At 39.2% G+C, this 25,826-nt stretch overlaps 1 protein-coding gene across 1 annotated transcript; it reads left to right on the forward strand.

The window, feature by feature from the left end:
- The first annotated feature begins 4,223 nt into the window (after positions 1-4,223).
- LOC140238267 (probable cysteine desulfurase) lies at positions 4,224-25,318 on the forward strand. Its single transcript, XM_072318203.1, has 19 exons — positions 4,224-4,494; positions 8,826-8,856; positions 9,829-9,945; positions 10,504-10,633; positions 11,740-11,805; positions 12,202-12,267; positions 16,433-16,574; positions 17,738-17,777; positions 18,334-18,407; positions 19,164-19,237; positions 19,887-19,997; positions 20,387-20,433; positions 21,116-21,320; positions 21,759-21,820; positions 22,408-22,491; positions 23,068-23,179; positions 23,625-23,798; positions 24,161-24,214; positions 24,983-25,318. The coding sequence occupies exons 1-19, from the start codon at positions 4,224-4,226 to the stop codon at positions 25,316-25,318; spliced, it is 2,196 nt and encodes a 731-aa protein (XP_072174304.1).
- Positions 25,319-25,826: the final 508 nt, after the last annotated feature.

Consider the following 25,826-nt stretch of genomic DNA (forward strand, 5'->3'; position numbering starts at 1 on the left):
AATATCATCTGCTTATGATATCACAACGCGTCCGAATTCCTGTAAAATTGTGCATGCGGATGTGAGTGAGTTAGCAGATATTGTCTTATCTCAAGATATATCTTCGTTTGCGTTCGCTCATACTCGAATGATTTTGTTCATCAGAAAAAGTGACGATATTTGTATCAATTTTCTAATGCATGTCTGATAAGTAATCAAAATGAATAACAGAACATTATGAACTGACTGCTGAGACAAAGGAGAAGAAACACATCGACATAAAAAGAACAATATAAACAACCCCCTATACAAATATTAAGGCATATTCTACGCCTCTGCGTGTCTACAAGCACGAAGGATTAGGTAGCTATCAGGCAAGGCATATATGACTTGCATATATTGCATAGTACGAGTGTAGTATAGAGATAGGATTCAACCTTTATGGACCATTCTTTTCAACAGAATTGATATTGACTCAAGTTTATGGTACTTGCGGGGGTTTTGTTTTGTTTACATCACTGTGACGTGATTTCATACGCTATGCCATGGTTGAACACTTAACTGAAGAAAATCACAGTGTACATCGACATCGACACTACACTGGTGACAGGAGCTTGACATAGTGGGAAAGGGACCATTTTGCAATTGTCTGCAAATCTTTTCCAAAACTTGTGACAAGGTTTTACCATGACATGTTGTAAGGACAGTTGAAGAGAGACTAACAGTGAACAAAAGGGCATAGTTACAAGAAGAAGAAGAAGAAAGAAAGAAAGAAAGAAAGAAGGAAGGAAAGAAAGAAATGAGCACCGTTATGGTTACTGGTTCTGTAGATGGCTAAGTCAATTTAGGAGTGGTCAAACAGTATTGATTTTTTTTTTCCGATGGCCTCTATTTTGGAGAATCCACCTCAATACATGGATGGATAAAGGACAGTGCTTGCTGACCAGTCTGTCTAGATAAAGATTTCCCTTTGTTGTTTGTTTGTGGGTTTTGTTTTTTTGGTTGTTGTTTTGTTTTTTTGGGGGGGGATTTCTTCATTTTCATCCTGCCAAATATGAGGGTCAATTCCAGCCAAGTAAGGCTCCAAGGCTCTTAAAATCCATGGTTTATTAACACCTACAACTATACTTTGAGAGTGCTGGCTGGCACCAAATTAACGATGAAACAATTCGCATTAGTTGCAATACTTACTGCGATAAAACTACATTCCGCTGTTCACATAATAGGCCATATGCGAATTCTACTCATGCACAAGCAACTGTAACAAACGTGATTATGACGATTCTGTCAGCCGAAATTATGTAAGATGTTAATTACTTGAAGAAATTGGATTGCTTTACAGAATATTGAAGGAATTTACAATAACACAAATATTTAGAAAAGGAAGATGAAGAAGGAAAGAGAAAGATTTGTGAAAATGAGCTTGTGCAATCAAGGGAAACGTCAGGAAAAGCAGCCATCTTTGCCGATACTGCAGTCGGACAGGCTTTTCGTTTTGCGGTCGTACAATTTCAGTTTGGGAAAATTGTTTACTTGCAGAAGATAACAACGATTATAGATAAATGAGATCAGTAACGCACTCTTTATACCACAACAAGAGGCAAACAGACTCTTTGGCATCCAACAATGCTAATGTCGCGCTCTAAATATGCCTCCAACTTTTATCCTGATACTTCACTCATTGAGCCCGTAGAAATCTTGCAGTAGAAAACATAACCTTATCGCCATTAACCTGACACGTCAGAATTTAGCTGAATATTATTGGATAAAGGCTATAAGCAAAGTGGTTAAAATCTTTCATTCTGCACAAAGTCAGAAAGAAATTTACAATTATTTCGAAATTCAAAGGTGAACTCCTTGTTTGCTACAATATATGTTACCGATTTAGGAATATAACAGTAAATATCGCAATTTTTTGTTGTTGTTGTAAATTCTGCCGCCGAAACGATCTATAAGAGACAACAAATGGCTCAATGGAATATAATTTTCTCTTTGGTTCCTTATGAAAAGCTAAAAATGATTAGTAATAGATAAAATACAATGATGCACCAAAAACACACAGGTAGAACAGGACATAACATGGATGTTCCGTGTGTGAGAGTTATAAAAATCAGACACGTAATTATAATGCCGCTTCATTCATTCATCCTATAAAGAGTCCAGCCTCCCATTCAACTGGACCGCATGGAAGACCGGCTTAAGTGTATAGCTGAATATGGGCTATCCAGCCATCTTCTCAGATGGAAATGAAAGAGAAAACATAAAACAAACACACAAACAAGCAAACAAATCTGAATTCTAGCACTGGATGGGTTCATCAACAAACTCGATGAAAGGTTTTCGTTTTCGTTGCAATTACTGCTGAACTGCTGAAGATGGCAAAGAGTTTATCTTTTCAACCGAGACACACTATTCACCTGTTTATTGACCATCAGTTATCAATAATTTCCTGATACGAGTTATTTGATACAGTTCTCCGCATACATGTCTTCTTCATTAGATTACGCTGATTATAATATTTCATCAATGGCCAGGTTACACAACGCTCAGCTTACCGCAGTATGATCAAAATATGTCTGGGTTCTGATTAGTTACCTCAAGCAACGTGGAGACACTGGACAGAACACATTTATTTTTCGGAGCTATATATACCATACCCAAAAATGAAAATATGGAGTGGCGAGGGGGGGGGGGGGCGGTAGAATTGCAGCTTTATTTGATGAATGATAATGATGTGAGGATTCGAAACGGTATACAATCATGTACAAGACACTTGGAGTATAATTATGATACCCTCCTTCCCCCCCCCCAAAAAAAAAAAAAATATATAAAAAATATAAATATATGAATATCAATATGCGTAATTGTATTGCAAGTAGAGCATGACGATTAGAAATTACCAAAAAAGAGCTAGTCTGTAAAGACTACAAACACATCTATTTCGTTGAATAAATGAGCCTTTACACAAGTTAAGCACTCAAACATTATTGTAGACAGAGAGAACGATATTTGGTGGGAACATTAGCAAAAGAGAATTGGTTCTCTTGCAGAAAGGCAATTGCCATGGACTGATTATAAAAAGGATGTTTTTTTTTTTTTTTTTTTTTACTGCAGCAGTGACTTCTCATTGGTATACATAATTACTTGATGAAGTAATGAAAGAATAGATGGACATAAAAAGGGAGAAAGAGAGAGAAGGGCACAGTCTGCGTGGCATAGTCTGCTCCATCACGTCTTAACACTATATGCTTGTCCGATATAGCAAGAGATTAAAATGTTGGTGCAGGGTCGAGCGAACTTGTGAAGGGTACAAAGGGGGCAAAGGAAACGACTGAGCACTCTTGTCGGTCGGCACTCGACATACCTCGACCCAGTCAAACATACAACTCTGCACACCTGCGATACTGACCAAAGAAAAGAAATGATACAGTTGAATGTTCAATCCGCTTGCCTTTATTCTTTCTCCCTCATAATTGAGAAAGATTTTTTTTTTTGATCTGCGAGAGCTTAACTTGTCGCTTTCATTGGCAGACAGACATGCGTGTATTATTATCCAACCGCCTATATACCATGACATAGACAAAAAGTTCGACCCTATTGCTATTGCTCAGTATCGAAAATTTGGGATCTGTGTTATGTCCTTACGTTCAAAAGGTCTTCAAGCGTGACATTTCATTGTAGCTCTTGTTAAAAGAGATGATAACGTACATTCATACATGAGTGGATCTCACGTGCAACAAGTTCAATATGTATTATCGCTGCATACAGATAATTTGACGACGAATTGTGCATGAAAAACGAGCAAGTCATTTTACCTGCCTGCTTCAGAGGGTAAAGTATGTCACTGTAATATATTTTTCTTTGCACAAGCATTAGTTTTGTTTCCTTTGCTGTTTCCCTTTCATATATTTCTTTTTTGTTCACCTCTATTTGCCATGAGTTCGTCACCTCAGTTATGAGTAAAACACTTTAGCCCTAAATCATGTCAGCTGCACGTGATCTTGAAAGCTTTGCAACTAATAAAAGTGATTTTTTTTTTCTGTTGTCATTTCAGAAACCTATACGAAAGTCGGATGGAAGATCTACTATGGGCTCAAAATGTTTGACAAGCATATTATTTCCAAACTTTTGCAAAATTGAATACCATTAAAAATCTAACAATTTCTACTCGGGACACTGTGACATTTGTTATGAAGAAAAAAATCTTCGTAGAGTCACGACAAGAACACACATCTCATTCCAATATGACGTCGTCCAATCGGACAATCAGTGGCGTGGACATCACCCTCGGTGCTGCCGACGAACTCCTGCGCGATCTCGATGACGCGATCATAGAGGAACACGTTGGAAAAGTTCGCCGTGACGGAGAGAGTTCACCCGACTCGGGCCACAGCTCTGGAAGCGAAAACGGTCGTGAACACGACCAAGCCGAGGGACGTGCTCTGCTCAGCTACGTAGAAGAACATGTGATCGGGAAAGACACGTGGTCTCCTGGACCATTTGGAGAAAGACTAGGTTAGATATTCAATTCTCCTATGAATCATGCTATCATTTGGTGTGTAGTTTCTGTTATATATTCACGGCTCGACGTTAGCGGAGGCCTGGTGGCCCGATGGTCCGATGGTCCGGGGCCTATAAAGATCGACGTCGGGCCACCAAAATTTCAAACAGACCATCTTTTGGTGGCCTGACTGGGCAACTAAGATTCGAAATAGGGCCTAGATTGTTATACTTCCTTTTGTTTATAATGAATTCCTTGAGAAAAAAAAAATTGTGTCGAGCTCTGTATTACATAATAATTATATAAATATATGAATATATAAGAGAATCTAATGTATTACATGTATAAATATATAAGTATCTGAATATATGTATATAATTATATATGAATGTAAAATGTATATACATAAATATGTATATAAACGAAAAAATGTGTGTGTGTGTGTGTGTGTGTGTGTGTGCGCGCGCGTTCGTTCATTTTTTGTTAAACGGATCAGGTACTAGTAGACTGAATGACGCTTGCGTATCAACACAGATGTAACGTACTTACGAAAAAAAAAAACAATCGATGACCTCTATTTGCCAGAAGAGTTCAAAGTACTCGTCTAACTTACTTTGACCTGTCAGACAATGGTCAAACTTCTCTAAATCTGGAAACGCATCTTGAACTGTTAAAGCCACCATTTGTTCAGTTTCTTTTTGTTTTCCTCCCTTGAGATATTTCGTCCTAATCCTGCACGTAACGCATGAGTGCCCACCTAAATCCATGAAAAGCCACTACCAATACCTGTCCGTGATAGTACCTGTCAGTTGTCTATTCCGAGTATCATCACTCTGTCTCAAAATAATTAAGCACTTACTTGCAGAACACACCTGGGCAGAAACAAACACACTTCAACAAACTCAACTGCAGGCATGGATAATGCAGATACTAGTAGATACATATAGGCAGAGGAAATACACGAGTCATTGAATCATGCTGATCTTGGAAGCAGTCTGATTGAAAGATTACTATATTATGACACAACTGCTATTATATAAGATATGGAAATCGGATGATTACATCGCTATTTTATTTTAACACCTAGGTAATTACATGATTGTCATTTTAACATATTTGTATAATAACTTTTTGTTAAATCGATGCATTATTTGACCTTTTATTGTTTTGATTTTTCATTTCAGTGAAAAAGAAAATTCTTGGTCAGTCAATAAACTAAACACGCCATCTAATTTAAATCGAGTAAATAATCACGAGGAGTGATTCAACACGGATATTTCATGACTTCCATCCTGTCCCGTTACACAAGGGTTGTGACGAGCGAGGGTGACGTAGGGGAGGGAATCGAAAAGACATAGGCTTATGCATGTAAACAGTGACGTACACAGTCATGATGTCACGATTCGATCAATATACAGTCGTCAGTATATGTAAAATTTACACAACAAGGGCATTTGCGCGATATCATTTGAATTGTCTTTTTACCGTATTCCAGGACAATTTTTGTGCAAAATTGAACACCAGCCTGACCAGTGCTAACCGTGGTTTATGTCCTCCTAGGGTAAAGTTCTTGTGTGTGTGTCTCTGTGTGTGTGTGTGTGCGCGCGCGTTTTTCTGTTTTGTTTTTTTTTTTTTTTCGTGGGATATCGATAGGCTTTTACATAGAATGACTATTATTCTATACTGAGCATCGTTAATAGCCGTGACTGGAGTGTGTGGCTTAAGGAAGGTACTATAGTAGTTCCATTCCGTTCGATTCTGGAGAATGGAACGTTCCGCTCGACTCCCAAAGATAAACAGATTAGTGTCAGTTGCCTTTTCATTGAAACAAAAAGAGACAGGAAGAAGGGAGGGTGAGGAAGGAGGGGTGAGGGAGGGGTGAGGAGATACCTTGTCTGGTAGAACTTGGAATACCATGAATAATAAAGGATTACTTAAAACGATACCTGATTAGGAGGATGTCGTAACAATGAGATGTAATCGAAAACGGTTTGCAGGTAGACATAAGATCAACTCAAGGGTGACAAAGGCTCAACAAAGAGCAAAGGGAATTCAAAGACGCTGCTTCTGTGTCACATTCTTTAATAGTTTAATTTTATTAGCGTAACCAACTAACTTCAATGCAGCTTAACTCGTGTTGCCAAAACAAGTGCCAGACAAGGGTCAAAAGGATATTTCATGGCTCGGAAATCTTTAAGATGAGTTTGTAAGAAACCTCATCACCAAATAGTGTGAATATTCCAGTATACAGTACCAGTCAAAGAAAAGGGTGGTGGTCCAGCGTTAATCAGCTTACTATACCGACAAAACTCTACTCCAAAATCAGATTTCTATCCTGTATACCGCTTTGACAGCATCCGTTCGAATATCCAAAAAACAAGATAAGAGAAAAAAAAAGAAGAAAATGAACACTGAACAACGAACTTTACAGTTCTTGAGTGATTTTAATGATGTTTAATGACGTTGTTTTGTTTTAAAGGGATTGTACAGGTTCGGTTGAGATGGGGCTTGAGGTTATTATCGTTTTTTTATCATTATTTGTTTTTTAAAGATAATGAGAAATCTCTTATGAGATATGAGTGAGCATGTTTTTCTAAGAGGATTTCAAAGTTCATTTGATGAAAATTAATTTTGAAATGGCTGAGATATCCAAAACAAAGCGATCCTGATAAAAGGTGGGACCCACTTTTTATTACAATCGCTTTGTTTTACTTTTTTGTTGGATATCTCAGCCACTTCAAAACCGATTTTCATCAAATAAAGTTTGAATTCCTCTTAGAATATTGTATGCTTTGCAAACTTTTCATGAAGTGGTTTCTAAGTATCTCGCAAAAAGTTAAAAGCTGAATTCTCTCCTTAACCAATACTATACCATCCCTTTAAGGTTGTTTTCTTCTGCTAGTCTTTTGTTTTTGTATCATTATTTCACACAATTTTACATAAAGGACTCGGTGTTTTTAATTCTGTCTTGTCCCTTTTCTGTGCTGTGTGAGACTTATGCTTTCGATTACATTGATACAATCACATGACAATGAATATCCTTGGCCTACATTCATGTAAACATGTGTACATTATAAATGCAAAGTAATACTAAAAACAAAGGGAAAACTGACAAGAAACGAATTAGTGACAATTTTGAGCAAAGAAAATGTCTTTGAGAAAAGAAAGAAAAAAATATATACATAAAGTGTGTGTGCATGTGTATGTGTGTGTGTATGTGTATGTGTGTGTATGTGTATGTGTGTGTATGTGCGTGTGTATGTGTGTGTGCGTCTACATGTATGTAATTATATGTATGTATGTATATGTTTCATACAATGTATGGTTAAAGTATAAGCGTATCATATCCTACAATATTGCTTTACCGGTTTGCAGCCAATATGTAAAACATTTTCTTCCTTTCCAACCTCAACCAGGGAAATCCGTGTTTCTTTTATCTACCCATTACAAGTTCTTTGACTGAAATGCTAATAGACAGACATGAGAATTGAATATGTTAGTGATGATCATTTTGATGTAATTATATGATGTCTGTAGAAGCTGGTGTGACAATGTTCGTCAGAATCGGGGACTCCATTTTATAATCTGTATCGTGTATAACTTCTCATCACAAGAACTCACTTCAGTTAAAATTGCCATGTGTATATAGGAGCACGATGTCTCCATGTACACAGAACAGGTATCTCGGTTATCATGGTAAATAACCAGGGTATATCAACAATCGTTCTTTTTTTCTCGTTACCGATGGAAAAATCGCGTGAGTGGACAGGGAAATGGAGAGTACACAAAATTCCGGGTTTTATGTCACGAGACAGGTCTTTAAAAATTTGACTAAAAGGCCACAACAAAATGAGATAGATGTAAGAAAGAACACAATTCTATAATCCCTATACAGTCTTGACTCCTGACTAATGCCAACATGCTGCGTGATATTCGAACAGATTTTGACGTACAGTAAGGTTCAGATGTTATTAGTAGTTGTTTGCATGTGGGGGTTTTGCTTGTGTGTGTACATTGAATACACAATAATGTAAGTCAATGCTTGGTGACCATATCTTCTCGGCGCTTTTCTTCTGCCACTGACATTTCAGCCCACCTTGATGGATCAGAAACCTTTTTCCCCCTTAGTTTCTCAGTATGAAAGCTTGAGAGTATATATACCATCGCGATGTAACGCAAACACACACGATCAGTTTAGGGTCAAGCGCAAATAATATTTCTCGCCTGACTGACGACCCATAATCATTCTGGGAGAATCATGCTTTTGGAATCAAACAGAAAAATAGCCATTTTGTTGATGTTGTTGTTCCTTCTCTCTTTTCATTTTGTTTGTCTTTTGCACCAGTGGTCTACTGTGACTACACGGCGTCGGGGAGGTAAGAACAATGTCCCCTATATAAATAGTGGTGTATATATCAATAGAGTGGGGGGGGGGGGGGGGGGAGGGAATGAAGAAGAATTTGACATATTCGACAATGCAGTTTTGTTCGCCAAAGAAATGACAATGGGCGAATGTTCTGGATGATTCCTGTGTAGCATTGTCATGTAGAGTGGATTTTATTCGGGTAAAAGATGAAGGATGCAATCGTTGATAAGTTGGAGGTATCGCGAACGCAAAATTTGTCTTCTGTTTGTATTGAATTAAAGAGACTTTATTATCACGACTGACTAACATAAACTAATACGAGAGCTCATTATTTTATTCAACAAGAAAGGAAACAGTCAGATATGTCATCCCTGACAGAAGTGTGAGAGAGAGAGAGAAACAAATCAAACAACCTATACCATGGCTACTTGAAATCATGCGGATTATCATGCACGTCTGTAATGAACGTATACCATTAAGTATTATCCAGGAACAATGGGGCATTTTCTTATAGGGCCCATCAGTATACATATTCTTTGGCCTAACATTACTGTATGAACGTTTCCGAATGCAAAACATCATGGAAGTTTTTCAACGATTCCGTCAGTACCTTAACAACCTGCGATCCAACATTCATGCTGACTGTGCTTAAAGATAAATAACAAAAATATGGAAATAAACCCAAACAGATATTATTGGAGTAACCTATGATGTGGTAAAAATTCTACCAATCGTCTTATGCTTTGTCAACAAGCAATTCATTTCAACACCTTGAACTAGCCTCCACACAAAAGGCGCCAATTTTAAATTCAGAATCTCACGACGGCTTTTGGGATCAACATCATTTTTTAACCACTTATTATGATAAGGATTGCGTTGCCTCACAGACGCGCAGCTCAAAATTATGACATAAACATACGAAATTTTTGTGCCAAAATTTAGGTAGAAGTGGCAGTGTCTTAATTCCGTTTTTTTTTTTCAGACCCCTGTCTTTCATTGAGGATTACATCAAAGATCACGTTCAACCCTTGTATGCCAACACGCACACGACAACGGGACTCATGGCACGACAGACCACCAAATTTCGGCACGAGGCAAGGTATCATAGACAATGTTGGGAGTGGTCCCTCTCTTTTTCCTCCAACTGTTTCACATCTATACTGATTGCCAATGGTTATTCTGTCTTCTGTTTTGTTGATCTCCAGTCGCACACAACTTGGGTGAATGAATATCGCATTCGATTAAAAAAAGTTGGATTACCGAGCTTTCTTTAAAAAAGGTAGAATAGTCAAATTCAAGTTTTCAGTGTTTTTTTTTTATCTTTTGCCTCAAGAACATGACAGATATTGATCATCACAAAGTCATAACAACACATAGAATGCAAAATTGGTATTGATAGATTGTAGACAGTTCGTGAATGAATAGCGGTAGTATTGCATTATGAAATAAACGCATGGCGTACATTCGTATAGGCCTTTTGTCCCGGATAACTTTTGAGAAGAGGAAACACACGTGCACACGCAAAGCCCTCAAACTTTCCCTAACTCTCTCTTAAAACCAACCAAACAATCTCACTGCACTTTACGAATATGTTTGTTTGTTTATTGACTCGTGAAAATGTTTGCAAATTAATTCAAAAAAAAAAATAATCTTAAAGAGACATCATCAAGAAGTGCGTGAACGCCACCGAAGAGGACGCCCTCATCTTCACCGGTAGCGGGACGACGGGTGCCGTCAACAAGCTCGTCTCCGCGCTCATGCTCAAGGGCGCCCGAGCTAAGAAAACGGTAAGGAGGATCGCTCGATATTCCTTCCATTCTGATGATGGACTTATTATTGCACATTCCACTCCGAGGAAAAATTCTAATATCTTGCGTGAGTGCTCTCTCACGAGGACGCAATTGCCCCATTGGCAACGGAGTGAAAATTTGGGTTACATTGATTTTGACAGGTTCTTCAAAGTTCCATTTTAGATCACAAGAAGAGATGTACGGTGATATTCGTCTCGAACACTACAACAAGATATGTCGTACAAGTACAAAAGGAAAGCATTCGACGTTCATACATACCTAGATGAATTAGAGTTCTTGTTCAAGTTATTGACGGCCTAGAAAAATATTTGCCCAAGGCGTGATTTGACGTCGGCATAATCAATCCTCGTTTCAAACAATTCCCTCTTTGTGTTGTTGACTTTTTTTTTAATATGATTTTTCAGTTATGGAAAAGTGACGCGCGTTTTATAGAAAGACTGAGCAGAGAAAAAAAAGTGCACCTGCTTCTGAACAAAACTCATGAAATGAAAACACCTCACCGTCAGCTTCGGCATAAACATTTCTATCCGTTGAAAAAGGGGTCAAGTATTAACAAAGAATTGACAGGTTTGGGAAGTTCTGTAAAGAAACGATCAATGCTCTTTTTCAATTGTGTGGGGGAAAATTCTTATGTCCCCATTTTCAATAAGAAGACGTATATATCATTATATGAATGAACAAATAGGGTATTGTGTGATGCGTGATGCAATCACTGTTGAGAGGATTTAAATCACCTTTGAATTCAAAATTCAGAACATGACGACAGAATAAAAAAGAGAGAGAGAGAAAAAAGACAGATAGATACAGACATGCAGACAGACAGATAGACAGAGATAACAAGATAGAGAGAGAGAGAGAGAGAGAGAGAATCGGCGAAACAAACGGACAGACAGACAGACAGACAGACGGACAGAAGTGAGGTTCGTTTAGCAATTGATTCCACTATAAGATCTCAACGTATCGTATTCTCTTATGCAGGATTTACAAAAAAATAACGATACTCGGGTCAACTACAGTATTTTGCCTAAATCACTCAGACATGATACTGTCATGTCTATATAATTATGCTTCTATCATTACAGGTGGTGTTCGTTGGACCCTATGAGCACCATTCTAACATTCTACCTTGGAAGGAGTCTGGGGCAAAAGTAAGCATGTTTATATGATTTCGTCTTGGTTAATTAGTTTGCTTTTAAGTTGATGATATTTCAGGGGAGGGGTGTATTTTAATCTGATAGGGAGGGGAGGGAAGGGACATGCCTTTTGTCATGTCTGTTGCTTGGTAACAGCTTACTGCTTTCTCTCGCAACGTCTATAGATGAGTGAGTTTTATGAAGGCGGTTTTTTAAATCGATTTCAAGGATATGAGAGGCTTTGCTATTGACGCGTCCTCGTACAGAGCTGTTTCTCCTTCACATTAGAAAAAGCCGTGTATATATATATATATATATTTGCAACTTGCTTTACTTCTTATTTTGCTAATTATTTCATCAGTTTGTGTCTACATACACTTACCTTTTTTAAAAACTAATATTTCATCACAGATTGTCAGGATTCGAGACGACGAGCAAGGATTGGTAAACACCAGAATCCTGGAACAACAGTTGGTGGTGAGTTAATGCGTCACATTTTATTAACGCGCTAGATGTTTAAGGTCAAAATAACAACTGAACACACTTGAAGATAAGCCCTATATGAAAATATATGAACAATCTGGGAATGCACAACAACAGCAAACCTAAAACAATGACTCGTTCCTCTGGTGAAAGTAGGCAACGCAGAGAAGAGTATTAGGCCAGCCATAAAATAGTCGAAAGCTGTTTTTACTTTAAGCGCATGGACGCTTGACTTCATCCATGCAGGCTACAATGGGCTGGTCGGGCCCACAGAGACCCTACAAAAGTAAAAGCGCATCGATGTGTTCTATTGTGAATTATTAAAGGGTCTGGATACTTCATCCCCATCTATAGAGCTCAAAGCAGGCTTTAACATTGGGCTCATTGAGAGCAAGGTCATCAACACACACTCTTCTTGATTAAGCTGGCTATGGTTTAGAACGACACCTAGATCCACCAAAAACAACAACAACAACAAAAGCAACCAAACAAACAAAAGGAAAAAACTAACGCTTTGAAAATCTCCGTCTAGTGTGAAAAAGAAAGAAATAAAAAAAGAGGATTATCGTAGAGTAGGTATACTGAACAGAAAGCGACAGTGTGTTCCTTGTTTACACTCCCAAAAGTTTGGAGAAAAAGACAAGCTGACTCACCTATGTTGTTTGAGTTCCTCCATCGTTTATTCTTCCGCCATTATCGAATTTCAGAAATCTCTTGCAGAGGACACTCCTAGTGAAGAAATTATTTGTGTTTTCTGCATGCCTTACTGTCCGGTGCTTATATCCTCGGAGAACATTAGTTTACATCAATGCATTACTACCAGCTGTTATCAGTTATTGACCTTAATTTTCACACCTTTACAATTTAGATTCACCAGTACACTCTCATTTGCGGTTGCATTAATGTGATAAGCACCATCAAAGAGAATTGTTATCAGTAAAAGTGTTTTTTTACACCCTTTGCTTAATGACACTAGATAAAAAGATAACAGCAGAGTAAACGTTATAGGTATACTCTTTGGTATCATCTTTCCAACGGCGTAAATCCGTACTGAGGAGTGGGGGGGATGGTCACCATCACCACGATTACAAGCCCATAACCGGACCGGGGGGGGGGGGGGGGGGGGGGGAAGAAGCTTGGTGCCCCCCCCCCCCACACACACACACACACACACACTTTACAGGGACCGGATGTCCCACTCTTTTGCATGAAATATAAAGTGGGAGGAAAGTGGCAGCAAAAATATGAAGACTTTTTGTTCTTGTTGCTTTTTTTTTTTTTTGCTTGTCAGATGACTTTCGGCGGAAAATCAGACCTTAAAAGTATGAAGACATTTTTTTGTTTTTTAAATATCTGTGAGAGGGAGCGGAGCGACCGAATGGGGGGAGGGTGTGTAGGGGGGGGGGTATCCCTCTCCCACACGAGGAAGATTTTGCATTTTCAGACCTGAAATTCAGCGATCTGGTGCACACTTTTGGTGAAAATTTTCTTTTCTTTTCTTAAAAGAAAAATAAGAAAATGAAATATTCACAATATATTATTGAAAGACTAAATCGTGGTATTTCAGCTCTTGCTCCGCCTGTGCGACATCACTGTGAAGGCCTACTAAATAGTGGGGCCTATCACCGGCGTAGACAGGATTTGACCTATAGGAGGAGCGGTTATGTGAGGGAGCGAAGCAAATGGGGGGGGGGGGGTATAAATCATTTTGCATTGAAAATTTTGACATTTTACAGTCCAAAAACTGCCGTTTGTAGCTATATTTTCGCTTTGGAAATTAAGGGGGGCACACCGGGTGCAACTGCTGTCAATCACTGGCAGCAACATCAGGAGAATGGCCGCTATTTGATAGCGATTAAATGCGAGCGAGCTTGAAAATTCTGACATTCTACAGTCTAAAAACTGCCGTTTGTCGCTATACTTTTTCGCTTTGGAAATTAAGGGGGGCCGCGCCGGGCGCAACTGCTGTCAATCACTGGCAGCAACATCAGGAGAATGGCATAGCGGTCAAATGCGAGCGAGCGGAGCGAGCGAGCTTGAAAGTTTTGACATTTTACAGTCCAAAGACTGCCGTTTGTGGCTGTATTTTTTCGCTTTGGAAATTAAGGGGGACACGCCGGGCAAAACTGCCGGCAATTACTGGCAGCAACATCAGGAGAATAGCATAACGAATAAATGCGAGCGAGCGAAGCGAGTGAGCTTGAAAATTTTGATATTTTACAGTCCCCCAAACTGATCCTTTGTGGCTGTATTTTATCGCTTGGGAAATAAAGGGGGCGCACAGGGCGAAAACTGCTGGCAATTACTGGCAACAACATCAGGAGAATGGCATGATGATTAAATGCGAGCGAGCGAAGCGAGCGAGCTTCAAAATTTTCACGTTTTACAGTCCCAAAACTACCGTTCGTAGTTACATTTTTCACTTTGGAATTAAGGGGGACCGCACCGGGCGCAACTGCTGTCAATCACTGGCAGCAACATCAGGAGAATGGCATAGCAATTAAATGCGAGCGAGCGGAGCGAGCGAGCTTCAAAATTTTCACATTTTAGAGTCTAAAAACTGCCGTTTGTAGCTATACTTTTTCGCTTTGAAAATTAAGGGGAGCCGCACCGGGCGCAACTGCTGGCAATCACTGGCAGCAACATCAGGAGAATGGCATAGAGGTTAAATGCGAGCGAGCGGAGCGAGCGAGCTTGAAAATTTTGACATTTTACAGTCCAAAGACTGCCGTTTGTGGCTGTATTATTTCACTTTGGAAATAAAGGGGAGCGCACCGGGCGAAAACAGCTGGCAATTACTGGCAGCAACATCAGGAGAATGGCATAATGATTAAATGCGAGCGAGCGAAGCGAGCGAGCTTCAAATTTTTCACATTTTACAGTCCAAAAACTACCGTTCGTAGCTATATTTTTCGCTTTGGAAATTAAGGGGGGCGCACCGGGCTCAACTGCTGTCAATCACTGGCAGCAACATCAGGAGAATGGCATAATGATTGATGCGAGCGAGCTTCAAAATTTTCACATTTTACAGTCCCAAAACTGCCGTTCGTAGATATATTTTTCGCTTTGGAAATTGAGGGGGGCGCACCGGCTGAAAACTGCTGTCAGTCACTGGCAGCAACATCAGGAGAATGGCATTATGGTTGAATGCGAGCGAACGGAGCGAGCGAGCTTTAAAATTTTGATATTTTACACTCCAAAAACTGCCGTTTGTAGCTATATTTTTCGCTTTTGTTTGTCCCACTTTTATGGGAGAACCATCCCCCCCCCCCCCGATCGACGCCTCTGCATATGAGGGTGCTTTTGTTAAGTGAAAGATCTGCTGCGCACTCTTTGATGAATTAGGGATATATACGTCAATGTCAAAAGTGTACAAAGTTTATCGAAAGGGATCCTGTATAGCGGAGCTTTTGCATGCTTATGATTGCAATATAACGATCTGGTGCATAGTTCTGGGGATATTTGGACAATTTTCCATTAAGAAAGTTCGAGATTTGTCCTCATCTCGGGAATTGCTGGGGGATAAATGATTTGTCTGCCTAAACACTTCCAAAGGGGCGGGGCAAATGCCCCTTTGCCCCCCCCCCCCCCCAGATAGATTTGACGCCCCTGATCTTCCCTGGGAATGCCCATAGATGTATCCTGACTGAGTAATCAGTCACTGTCGTTTCTAAAGAAATGATTCAGGAAATGGAGGGGGTTCAATTATGACGATATAGTTTTTGTTATTGTTTGTTTGTTTGTTTGTTTTCGTACATATTTTGCAGATGGTCCCCAGTTACTCGCGTCATAGCATGTTTACATGTAGGCCTATACTATTTGACGTTGTCAACGTCTGAGCCATACCTTACAGTGACTGTATGTCGATGTTACTTTCTTCGCGAGCGAGCGAAGCGAGCGAGCGCTTGAGAAAATTATGTATACATTTTCCTACAAGATAGAATACTGTTCAGCTATGTTACCTGTCTGAAGGCCGGCGTACAAGCGTCATGCAATAATTATGTCAAAATTGTTACAATCACATTTCTGCTTCCTCCATTTTTTCCCTCAAAATTCAGGGGGGGGGGATGATTGTACAGGTCATCCCCCCCTCCTCCATTTCAGGGGGGGATATATCCCCCCCATCCCCCCCGGGATTTACGCCCATGCATCTTTCCAGTTACATCAGAAAAAGGGTTGCCTGCTCATCGGTTGCTTCTCGGCTGCATCGAACGTCACTGGGATCATCTCCGACACTCACGCCGTGGCGGCGCTGTTACACAAATATGGCGCCCTCTCCTTCTGGGACTACGCCACTGCAGGTTTGGACACGCTTTTTTGTTTTCTGTTTTTTCTTGTCTTTCTTTTTTTTTTGTAGAATTATGTCTCCTGAAGAAACTGAAGAAACTATTGCAGATGATGCGCTCGTATATAACGAAATTAGTGTTATATCGGAGTAAGAATTCAGGTCCCAGAATTATTGCCTCCATATTTGTATGAACTAAAGAAATTCCAGTATAACGAGAAAAAAAAAATCCCTGACAAACAAATCAACAAAAATGCTGGTCCCAAGGTCCTCGTTATAACGAGAGTCGCCTATATATATGTATATATATATATATATATATATATATATATATATATATATGTGTGTGTGTGTGTGTGTGTGTGTTTGTGTGTGTGTGTGTGTGACTGTTTTATTCTTATACACCGATATACAGACGGATGACAGAGCGTGTGCAAGCATTTCCTTGTCACAATTTTGATCGGCGAATCGGTTGAAATTGAGATATGAAGAGCACGTAATACATACAGAATTTCAGACTTAATCGTAGATCATTACAACGAAAATGCCTTACCCCTAAAATTCACAAAGGAGTGAATCTATTTCCTCTGACACTAACCTTCTCTTAGAATGTTGAATCTGAAAATTCACCTAAGATGTGAATTCAAACCATCGGAATGCACCCATGAGAACGCTGAATACTAGCTATGCATTATGTCAGATTTCATCAATACACAAAAAGTTCAAAAGTTCGTTGAGCCGTATAGCGTCATTCGTACATCATATATTAAAAAAAAAACACAAGACATGCAAAAAGATACATGATGCCTTGAATCTCTAAATTATGCTCATTATTATAGATATTCGTATTAAAAAAGAAACTTTGTACCAAGATTTACATTATTGTCCCGCACTTCTTGATTTTAGTTTTCGTAAAGCCTCTTGCAGGTGCTAGAATTGATTTGCCGCTATTCCTGTTAGTTTGTCTTAAAATGCTCCACTTTTTACAATTAGATAAAATTCGGAATGGTGAGCAACTGTGACATGCTCTCATGTAGCTTTATTTTGTCTGCCAATCTGCATGACAAATCCCGGCATGATCGTGACATTACAATCTGTAAAGATGTTGTAGATCATTATAAGATGACTGCAAAATTAAGTTTGTGTGTTGTCTTTTCTCGCTCTCTTTCTCTTGTCAAGGTCCCTACTTGAGGATAGACATGAATCCGGAAAACACTGGGTAAGTTCTTGGAAAGCACAAAAATTACTACAGAAAGGAAATTAGAATAAATTACACCAAAGTAACAGGGACATTTAAATTTTGAGCTTGAGTATTCTATTTAATTTTATGTTGTGTACTACAGAGGTAACCTTTATCATGTCTGTAGATATCAATTACTGAAAATCAAAATTTCATGCCATATTGTATTGTATGCTCCGTCTGTATTACAAGAGGGAATATCCACAGGCCTCCTGATGTCATGCAAAAAAGTAAGATGAAAATAAAAGATTAAAATCTTAAAGGAAGAACATCTGCTGCCCACAATAGACACAATGGGTCCCTTCACAATTCTTATGAATTTAAAATTAAAGATTAAAAAAAAATCTCTTTCTGTGAAGTGTAAAGAGCTATTGCAACCGCCCAAATAAACTCATTTATGTAAATGAAAAATATAACTTTACTTAATAACTTATTGTACAGCGAATCTCATAAAGTTTAGCGTGTTTTTGGTTCAATAATGATCCACTGAACCTTGCAATTGATGTTATACTGAATGTTCGTTTCCTCCGTGCAGTATTGAAGGGGACTGCAGTAAGGACGCCGTCTATCTCTCACCTCATAAGTTCGTCGGCGGAGTTGGCACACCGGGTAAGCAAAGAATTTGCATGCAAGAAAATAATTTCATTCGATATTCACCTTTCGACATCCTGACGGCTTTGCAGTCAAAAGTTGGAATCTATAGGAATGTGGATCACAGATTGACTGACCAAGTGATTCATTCCATACTAAGGAACAGTGATAATATGGAGAATGTTCTAAATGCAGAGAAAAGTGACTCCAGTGAAGATATGAGGATCTGAGCCACATTCATTATCATGAAGTCACACTTAGGGTATTGTAGGTTATGTGGTTACTACATAAGAGTGTATACATGCCAGATATTTACTGTGTCTTTGTTTGTTTGGTTTTTTTTTTCAGTGTCTTGGATTACATTCTTTATGCATGTTTTTATTCAAAAAGACTGATCTTGTTTTGGCAATAAAACCATACTGGAGACTTTATCGAAAAAAATTCTCATACGTTTAAACTCAATCATTAGCTGCGGAAATGATTTTTTTTCTAGAACATGTAGCGGCATTTCTTCATATTGAAAGATATCAATGTAAACATTTTAACAAGTTTTTTGTTTGTTTATTTGTTTGTCAATGCCGCCTATTTTTTTTTTCCAGAACTTTTCTTGTATGAACCCGAGCAAGAGTCTCCTTTTGGAAAGCGTAGTTACATAATTATATGATCATTTCTAGATGGTTTCTGGAACTATAATGGGTATTTTGGATATTGCTAGCTGACATTTTCTACAACGACATGAAAACGACTACATTAGGTGTTACTGTTCCACCGCAGGTGTGCTGCTGGCAAAGAAAAAGCTGTTTGTTAATCCTGTACCACACTCTGTCGGGGGAGGAACGGTGCTGTATGTAAGTCGACGACTCTATTCGGCAACAATGTTGCAAACCCGGTTTTACATCCTCGTATCTGAGATGTAATGGAACGATTATTATCTTTCCCATGCACTGAACTTGGCATGTCTCACCTCTAGGACAGCTGAGATCCCTTATAGAGCATTCGTATCGTGAAGACTAATGTTAACTCTGGAATCCTTCTTCTTTATTTCAAAATCAAATGTGCATGAATCCAAGCAATTGCAATAAAGCTCATCAACAACAAAATATGTGTTATACGATGGCGGTGTCAAAGATGAAATAAAAGAAGAGAGATGAAAAATAACGGATGAAGATGAGATTAGGCTAAATTGACTCACTAGTTTTGTGATCTTCATTATCTGATGCTGATTCGTATTGAGGTGACGATATTTGAGGTGATGGTAATTTGACCGATAATGTTTTTTCTCAACACTGGTATAAATGCGATCTTGTATGCTACGACAATTTGACCGGTAATGTTTTTCTTAAGACTGCTATAAATGCGATATAGTATGATACGACAATTTGACCGGTAATGTTTTTCTTAAGACTGCTATAAATGCGATATTGTATGATACCGTCACGTCCAACACAGGGAGAATGACATCATTATGTCCCAAAATGATGTGTCCTCTTCTTGCAGGTGACCAGGGAAACCCATCACTACTTGCCCAACATTGAAGACAGGGAGGAGGGTGGGACGCCAGCTATTGTCGAATCCATCCGCGCAGGCCTCACCTTCAAGCTGAAACACGTGAGATGAAATACCCGAACAAAGTTTGCTGTTGTTGTTGTTGTTGTTGTTGTTGTTGTTGTTGTTGTTGTTGTTGTTGTTGTTGTAGTTGTGTTGATCTGTGGCTCGATGGAACCAGTTTCACCCTATACATGAAATTCACAGATAAAAGCCATGCCCCTCTTTGTTACAAATCCGAGCCAAGGTATGTACAGGACAGTTTTACGAGTTTATTGACATCTTTCCTACTGTTATTGTTTTGAGTAAAGCAAAGCCCTGCATATTGGTATAATGTTTGTCATAATATGCCCAAAAATATGTAACACCATAGTACAGAATCCTTCCACATTCCTGCAATATTTGATATTGATAATGAATCTTCTGTTTTGAAACATTTTGAAATCATGCAGGCTATCGGCACAGACCTGATAGAGGAACGAGAACATGAGCTGACAAAGTAAGTACACATGTCTTGTTAAGTGTAATTTCGCTTATTTTCTTTCCCTTTCCTATAAACTTCAAGTGGTCACGTGATAATATGCCATTGAGAATTGAAACTGACTTCCTTGAGAGCGAAAGCAAAATTTCGCTCACGAACAGCAGACAGCAATATAAGTTTAAAATTATCATCACGGTTACAGTCCGTTATTCCGAAGGTTCGTAATTCTAAAGGTTCGTAATTTCGAAAATGAAATAAGGTTAGTTATTGCGAAGCTTCGTTAATCCGAAAATGGTGATAGGCTTGTTATTCGGAAGGTTCGATAATCTGAAAAAGAAAAGATTCTTTATTCAGAAGGTTGTCATTCCGACGGTTAGTTAATCCGAAAACGAAGTAAATTTATAATTTCGAAGGTTCGTTATAGTACACACCATTTTTGTCAGAATAACGAACCTTTAGAATAAAGAACCTTATCTCATTTTCTGGTTAACCTTCGGAATAGCGTGGCAAATGAATGTTCGGATTAACAAACATCTAGGTAAACGGAAGTTTTGTGCCTTCGAAATAACCTTATTTCATTTTCGGATGAACGAGCCTTCGGAATAACAAACATCACCGGTTATCACGAGCGGCGGCAACAATTAAGCGTCTTATCAGTTTTGTCAGTTTAATCGATTGATTTACGTTATCCTATAAACAGGAAGGCGTTCCTGAAATGGAAGCTAAATCCAAGCTTCATCTTCTTGGGGAGTACGCGAGCCGAGCGGCTGCCCATCTTCTCCTTCCTCATCATCCACCTGAAGACCGGCAAGATGCTGCATCACAACTTCATAGCCGTCCTCCTCAACGACCTCTACGGCATCCAGGCTAGGGGAGGATGCGCATGCGCGGGGCCGTACGCTCAGGTGAGTAAGGTTGTGGAAAATGATGGGCAGCTACGATATCAGAGATTTCAACTCTGAACATCTCCTCAACGGGAGACTCTTTCACCCGTACCATATTCCAAACTGCACATTCAATATGATGATTTTAATGTGTGTGAATTAGTGTGCGTCACAAGCACGAAGTACCTTACGATCTGATCTGATGTAGGTTATGATAATTTGATGAATACCTCTCTCGGTTGATCATTACGCTAACTTCATCAAGTTACCACAATAAAATGTCTAAATTACTAAAATAGACTCTTGAGGTAACTTTGTTATCCTCCTTGTTATTATTTGTGTGCTGTGTCACTAGAGGAATAAAAATCTCCCTAATGTGCGCTCCATGATATAAAGATTGAGATGTCACAGCGTTGGGGGAAGACTTGATGAAATTATCATCTCATTTCTTTCTTTCAGGATCTCCTTGGCATTGACGAGGATCTGGCTGCAAAGTTCATCTATTTTCTCAAAGAAGACAGGTTGGAGGCTCTAAACATTGTAGGGAACAGCTTCTTCTATAGCTTGTTGTCAAGATAAAACAGAGATTTGTCTTTGATGATATGGTGACGATATTGAATAGAAATCTCTGAGACACATAGTAGTTTTCTTTATCCATTAAGGGACATTTCGTACCAACATTTTATCCAAGAGTATTCATTTTAGAGAAGTATATTCATTTTAGAGGTTTAAATCCCATGAAGAGCTTAGAAGCCGACAAGGTTATTAATTTTCAAGGAGACAAAGTGCAGACCAGCAATTACTCTGAAAGCAAGATATCATCAATTAGAGGGGTGAAGGTTGAGGTGTGAGGTTTCTTTAATTTATCCTCAATTTGTTAAAATTGTAGATCAGCAGTTGCGATTTTACAAATTCTATGTGTAGAGGGAGACAACTTGAAGAAAATTCACACCTCAGCACTTAATCCGCTTGATCATTTCTGCCTTTTGGAAAGAATTTATATGTCATCGCTAACACTCTGTATGAACTCATTTGTAAACGGTTTATATGCTTTTCAGGAGACCTCATCCCTGAATAAAGTTCACTTATTGTGGTCTTTCTCGTACAGTGAGTTTGAAACTCCTGAAATTAAGAAATCAAGAAAGATGCTCCAATCGCTGAAAACGACAGCCGAGCCGCTGGAAATCATGAAGTGAGTATCACGTAACAGTTGGAGTCATTTAAGTACTTGTACATCAGTTAATTGTCTCTGGCGCTGAATTGAAACTAATATATTGTTGATCGATTTCAGAAATCAATTTTACGTCACTGACATGCAAAGTTGTTAACAGTGCAGACAGTACTATTCCTCTCTGTTATGTACAAGACGGTATAACTAGTTTACCTCGTTGAGGACATCTTGCGTATTTTATCTTCGCAACTTCACGGAAATACACCAAAGCACGGTATGTGGTAAAATAAAAATAACAAAAAGAAATATATCCGTCAGCTTTTACGGGCACTTCACTCATCATTCTTATAAGCAGTTCATAGAGCAGATCACAGAGCATTTCATAATGCTTATGTGAAGGAAATGTGAGTATTATATTTTTTCCTTCGATCAAAAAAATAATATAAATCAAACTATTGAGCGCAATCTGCCAAGATAAGTTACCACGTCAGACTGTATGAGAAGCGAGTGAAGAAAAGATTAGCCTCTGAGTATAGATAAGCGAACTTGAATTTCTGTCTGCCCCTCCTCACTCTTTCTCTCTTTCTATGACAACAGACCTGGATTTATCCGACTGAATCTGCCATTCTTTTTCTCGGATGCCGTCGTCGATTACGTCCTCGAAGCTGTCGATGCGATAGGACGACACGGCTGGAAGATGCTGTCCCAGGTAACAACAACCCTAATGATGACAATAATGATAAGGCCAATGATGACGATGTGATCGTAATCAACGCATTAATATTGCTACTACTATTGGGGAGGGGGGAGGGTGTATTTTCGTCGATGTTATCACTATACTCTTCCCAAGGAGTCTTAAACATTGTCAAGTGCTCTTTTCTTCCTGAGGAACACAAAAAACAATGTGGATAAAACACCACATTCTTGGATGTGCGAATTGGCTAGGAATCGAACGCAGGTAGAGTCGAGACCACTTTCTACTATGATCTAACCAAGATGTGAAATAGGCTGGTCTTTCGACAGGCCGTCATCATGTGGTCGGTCAGCTTTGTCACGTGATTATACATAATATACCAATAGGTGTTTTACGTTGGAGAACACCAAATCGTAGAGATGTTGCCACTGTAATCTTGTCTGCGGTGCTTCCCAATCAGTACTCGTGCGATCCGAAAACGGCCAACTGGAGATTCGTGGGTTCGGAGGACCTCGGCATCAACTCGGAACAGAGCGACAGTTTGCACAGCGCTATCTTCAGCCAGGGCTCCTTCAACGCCCCTCCGTGTCCCTTCACACGGAGTTCCGAAACCTCGAAGAATGACGTCTTTCAGGTAGCCTACATGTTGCTTATATTTAATTTGATTTAATGTTTCTACATTTTAGAAATAAATATTCAACACAAAATCTACGTATTCAAATTAGGGCAGCTTGAAGAAAATATTGTTAACTATATGCTACGTTAATAACACCCCAGCTGGTTAAACTGATATACCACATTATAGACCAAGAGATTCCCAGTGACTTACGTACGCCTTTGATTTCATACAGACACCGATGGTGAAATGAAAGATTTCAATCAAATTGGTAATTGTGCAAAATCAGACGAGTGTTACTTAGAGTGTAAAAAGTTAAATGACCAACATAATCAGTTCAGGAGCCTCGAGTCACTTTTTTTTTTCTGTTGCCATTGCAGACTGCCCTGGCGGATGCTGAGCGAATCTTCGAGAAAGTCGGGGAAAAGAAGGAGGTAAAAACCATTAATCAGTATTCACTATGATTATCATCATATTTCCTTCTTCATAATTGTATGATCTAAGCTCACCGTTGTGTCCAAGAATGCAAAATAATGGTCACCTTATTTTTCCTTAGATCATAGATCATGTCTTGCCCTATATTTCATGACATGCTTAGATTTGGGAATTTTAAGAAATCAAGGGCAGGGGCGGATCCAGGAATTCTGGGGGGGGGGCGCAACTAATATTTCTGGTGCCACTTCCGGGTTTCATTTCTTTTTTTTTTTCTTTTTATTCCTTTTGTTTTTAACGAAAAATAAATGGGGGGGGGGGGCGTGCGCCGGTTGCGCCCCCTCTGGATCCGCCACTGAAGGGTACATTGAATGGTAAGCTAACATAATTATAATGATGGATACTGTATCTTGAACGTCCTGAGCACATTTGTAAGTTTGGTATCTGCTTATACGACAAAATACAGTTTGAACGCACTTATATGAAACGTCATTTGCGTCTCTTTGAACTCAAACAAATTAAGAATGATTCAAATACATTGAATGTAATGATTTAAGCAACATCTGATTCTGAGAATGGTGATATAGATAGGACAATATTATTTGTATCTTAAAAGTTCCACTGAGTCTAGATATTGAGTAACATAAAATACATTGGAAGATGAATTGTTGTTAGTTTTAACTTTAATGCAATAATATTATTTTTCTCAACGATCAACCCGCACTGATGCCAGATGTTTTAAACACGATTTTGTCACTATCACTATGTAGTTTTCAGCCGACGCTTTACATGATTCTGCCGGAGAGGGCGTAAGTGACCCAGATCTCATTTGGTTCATGCAACCTCACGAAGCTGCTCACCACATCCTCCACCCGGATGCCCCCGCCGTCGAACTCCGTCCAAAAACCGCAGTCAGTCGCGCGGATGGTTGGACAAGCGAATCGCGACCGACGACGGCAGCTGATGCTCGCAGGCACATGAGCAAGGCTCCTTTCATTCCTAAGAAATACGCCAGGGGGATGAAACGGAGGCTACGCAGCGCGAAAATCCAGGATGCGACACAACAGGTTGAGACGCAGGAGCAAAGGGGATGTGTAATCTTGTAAGAGCGGAAGACTGAAATGAAGCTCAAAGACACAATCATTCGACTGCAAGTACAAGGTGAAATGAGGAAGCATTTCTGTGACAGACTGAGCGAAAAAGTGAATTATAATCAAAACACTTGTGATCATGCAGGAGAATCCAAAGTGTCGACCGATACCGGATGAGCCGCGCCGCATCAAAATGGGGACCCGAGATGTATTGGTCGTGTGAACTTGAAGTAAAGTTGTCGCTTGCCTTGATGTACTCACTTGATATGGGTAGCTAGATAAGCTGTTTGATAAATTATTTCGACAGAGTTTTTAGGAGTTAACGGAGACTTAGCTTGAACATCGATGCGCGCTATTTGATATTATTGTCAGTGTCTTATCCCTTCAGACGAACTTTCTTAGAAACTTGCAGATTCTTTTGAAGAAGAGCTTCCATTTCTATGAAAAGTTTTCAGTGTCGCGTAGTCAATATAAAAAAAAGGAATATTATAATTTGTTTATGTCACTTTGTATGTATGTCTGC

This window comes from Diadema setosum, chromosome 14 (assembly GCF_964275005.1).
Source record: "Diadema setosum chromosome 14, eeDiaSeto1, whole genome shotgun sequence".
In the NCBI taxonomy this organism is placed as follows: Eukaryota; Metazoa; Echinodermata; class Echinoidea; order Diadematoida; family Diadematidae; genus Diadema; species Diadema setosum.

Bases quoted from the DNA above. Each gene is read 5' to 3' on its own strand.
- LOC140238267 (XM_072318203.1), top strand. From the start codon at position 4,224: ATGACGTCGTCCAATCGGACAATCAGTGGCGTGGACATCACCCTCGGT. The intron at 12,268-16,432 runs GTGAGTTAATGC...GCATCTTTCCAG, and splicing joins TCCTGGAACAACAGTTGGTG to TTACATCAGAAAAAGGGTTG. The intron at 18,408-19,163 runs GTAAGCAAAGAA...GTTCCACCGCAG, and splicing joins CGGCGGAGTTGGCACACCGG to GTGTGCTGCTGGCAAAGAAA.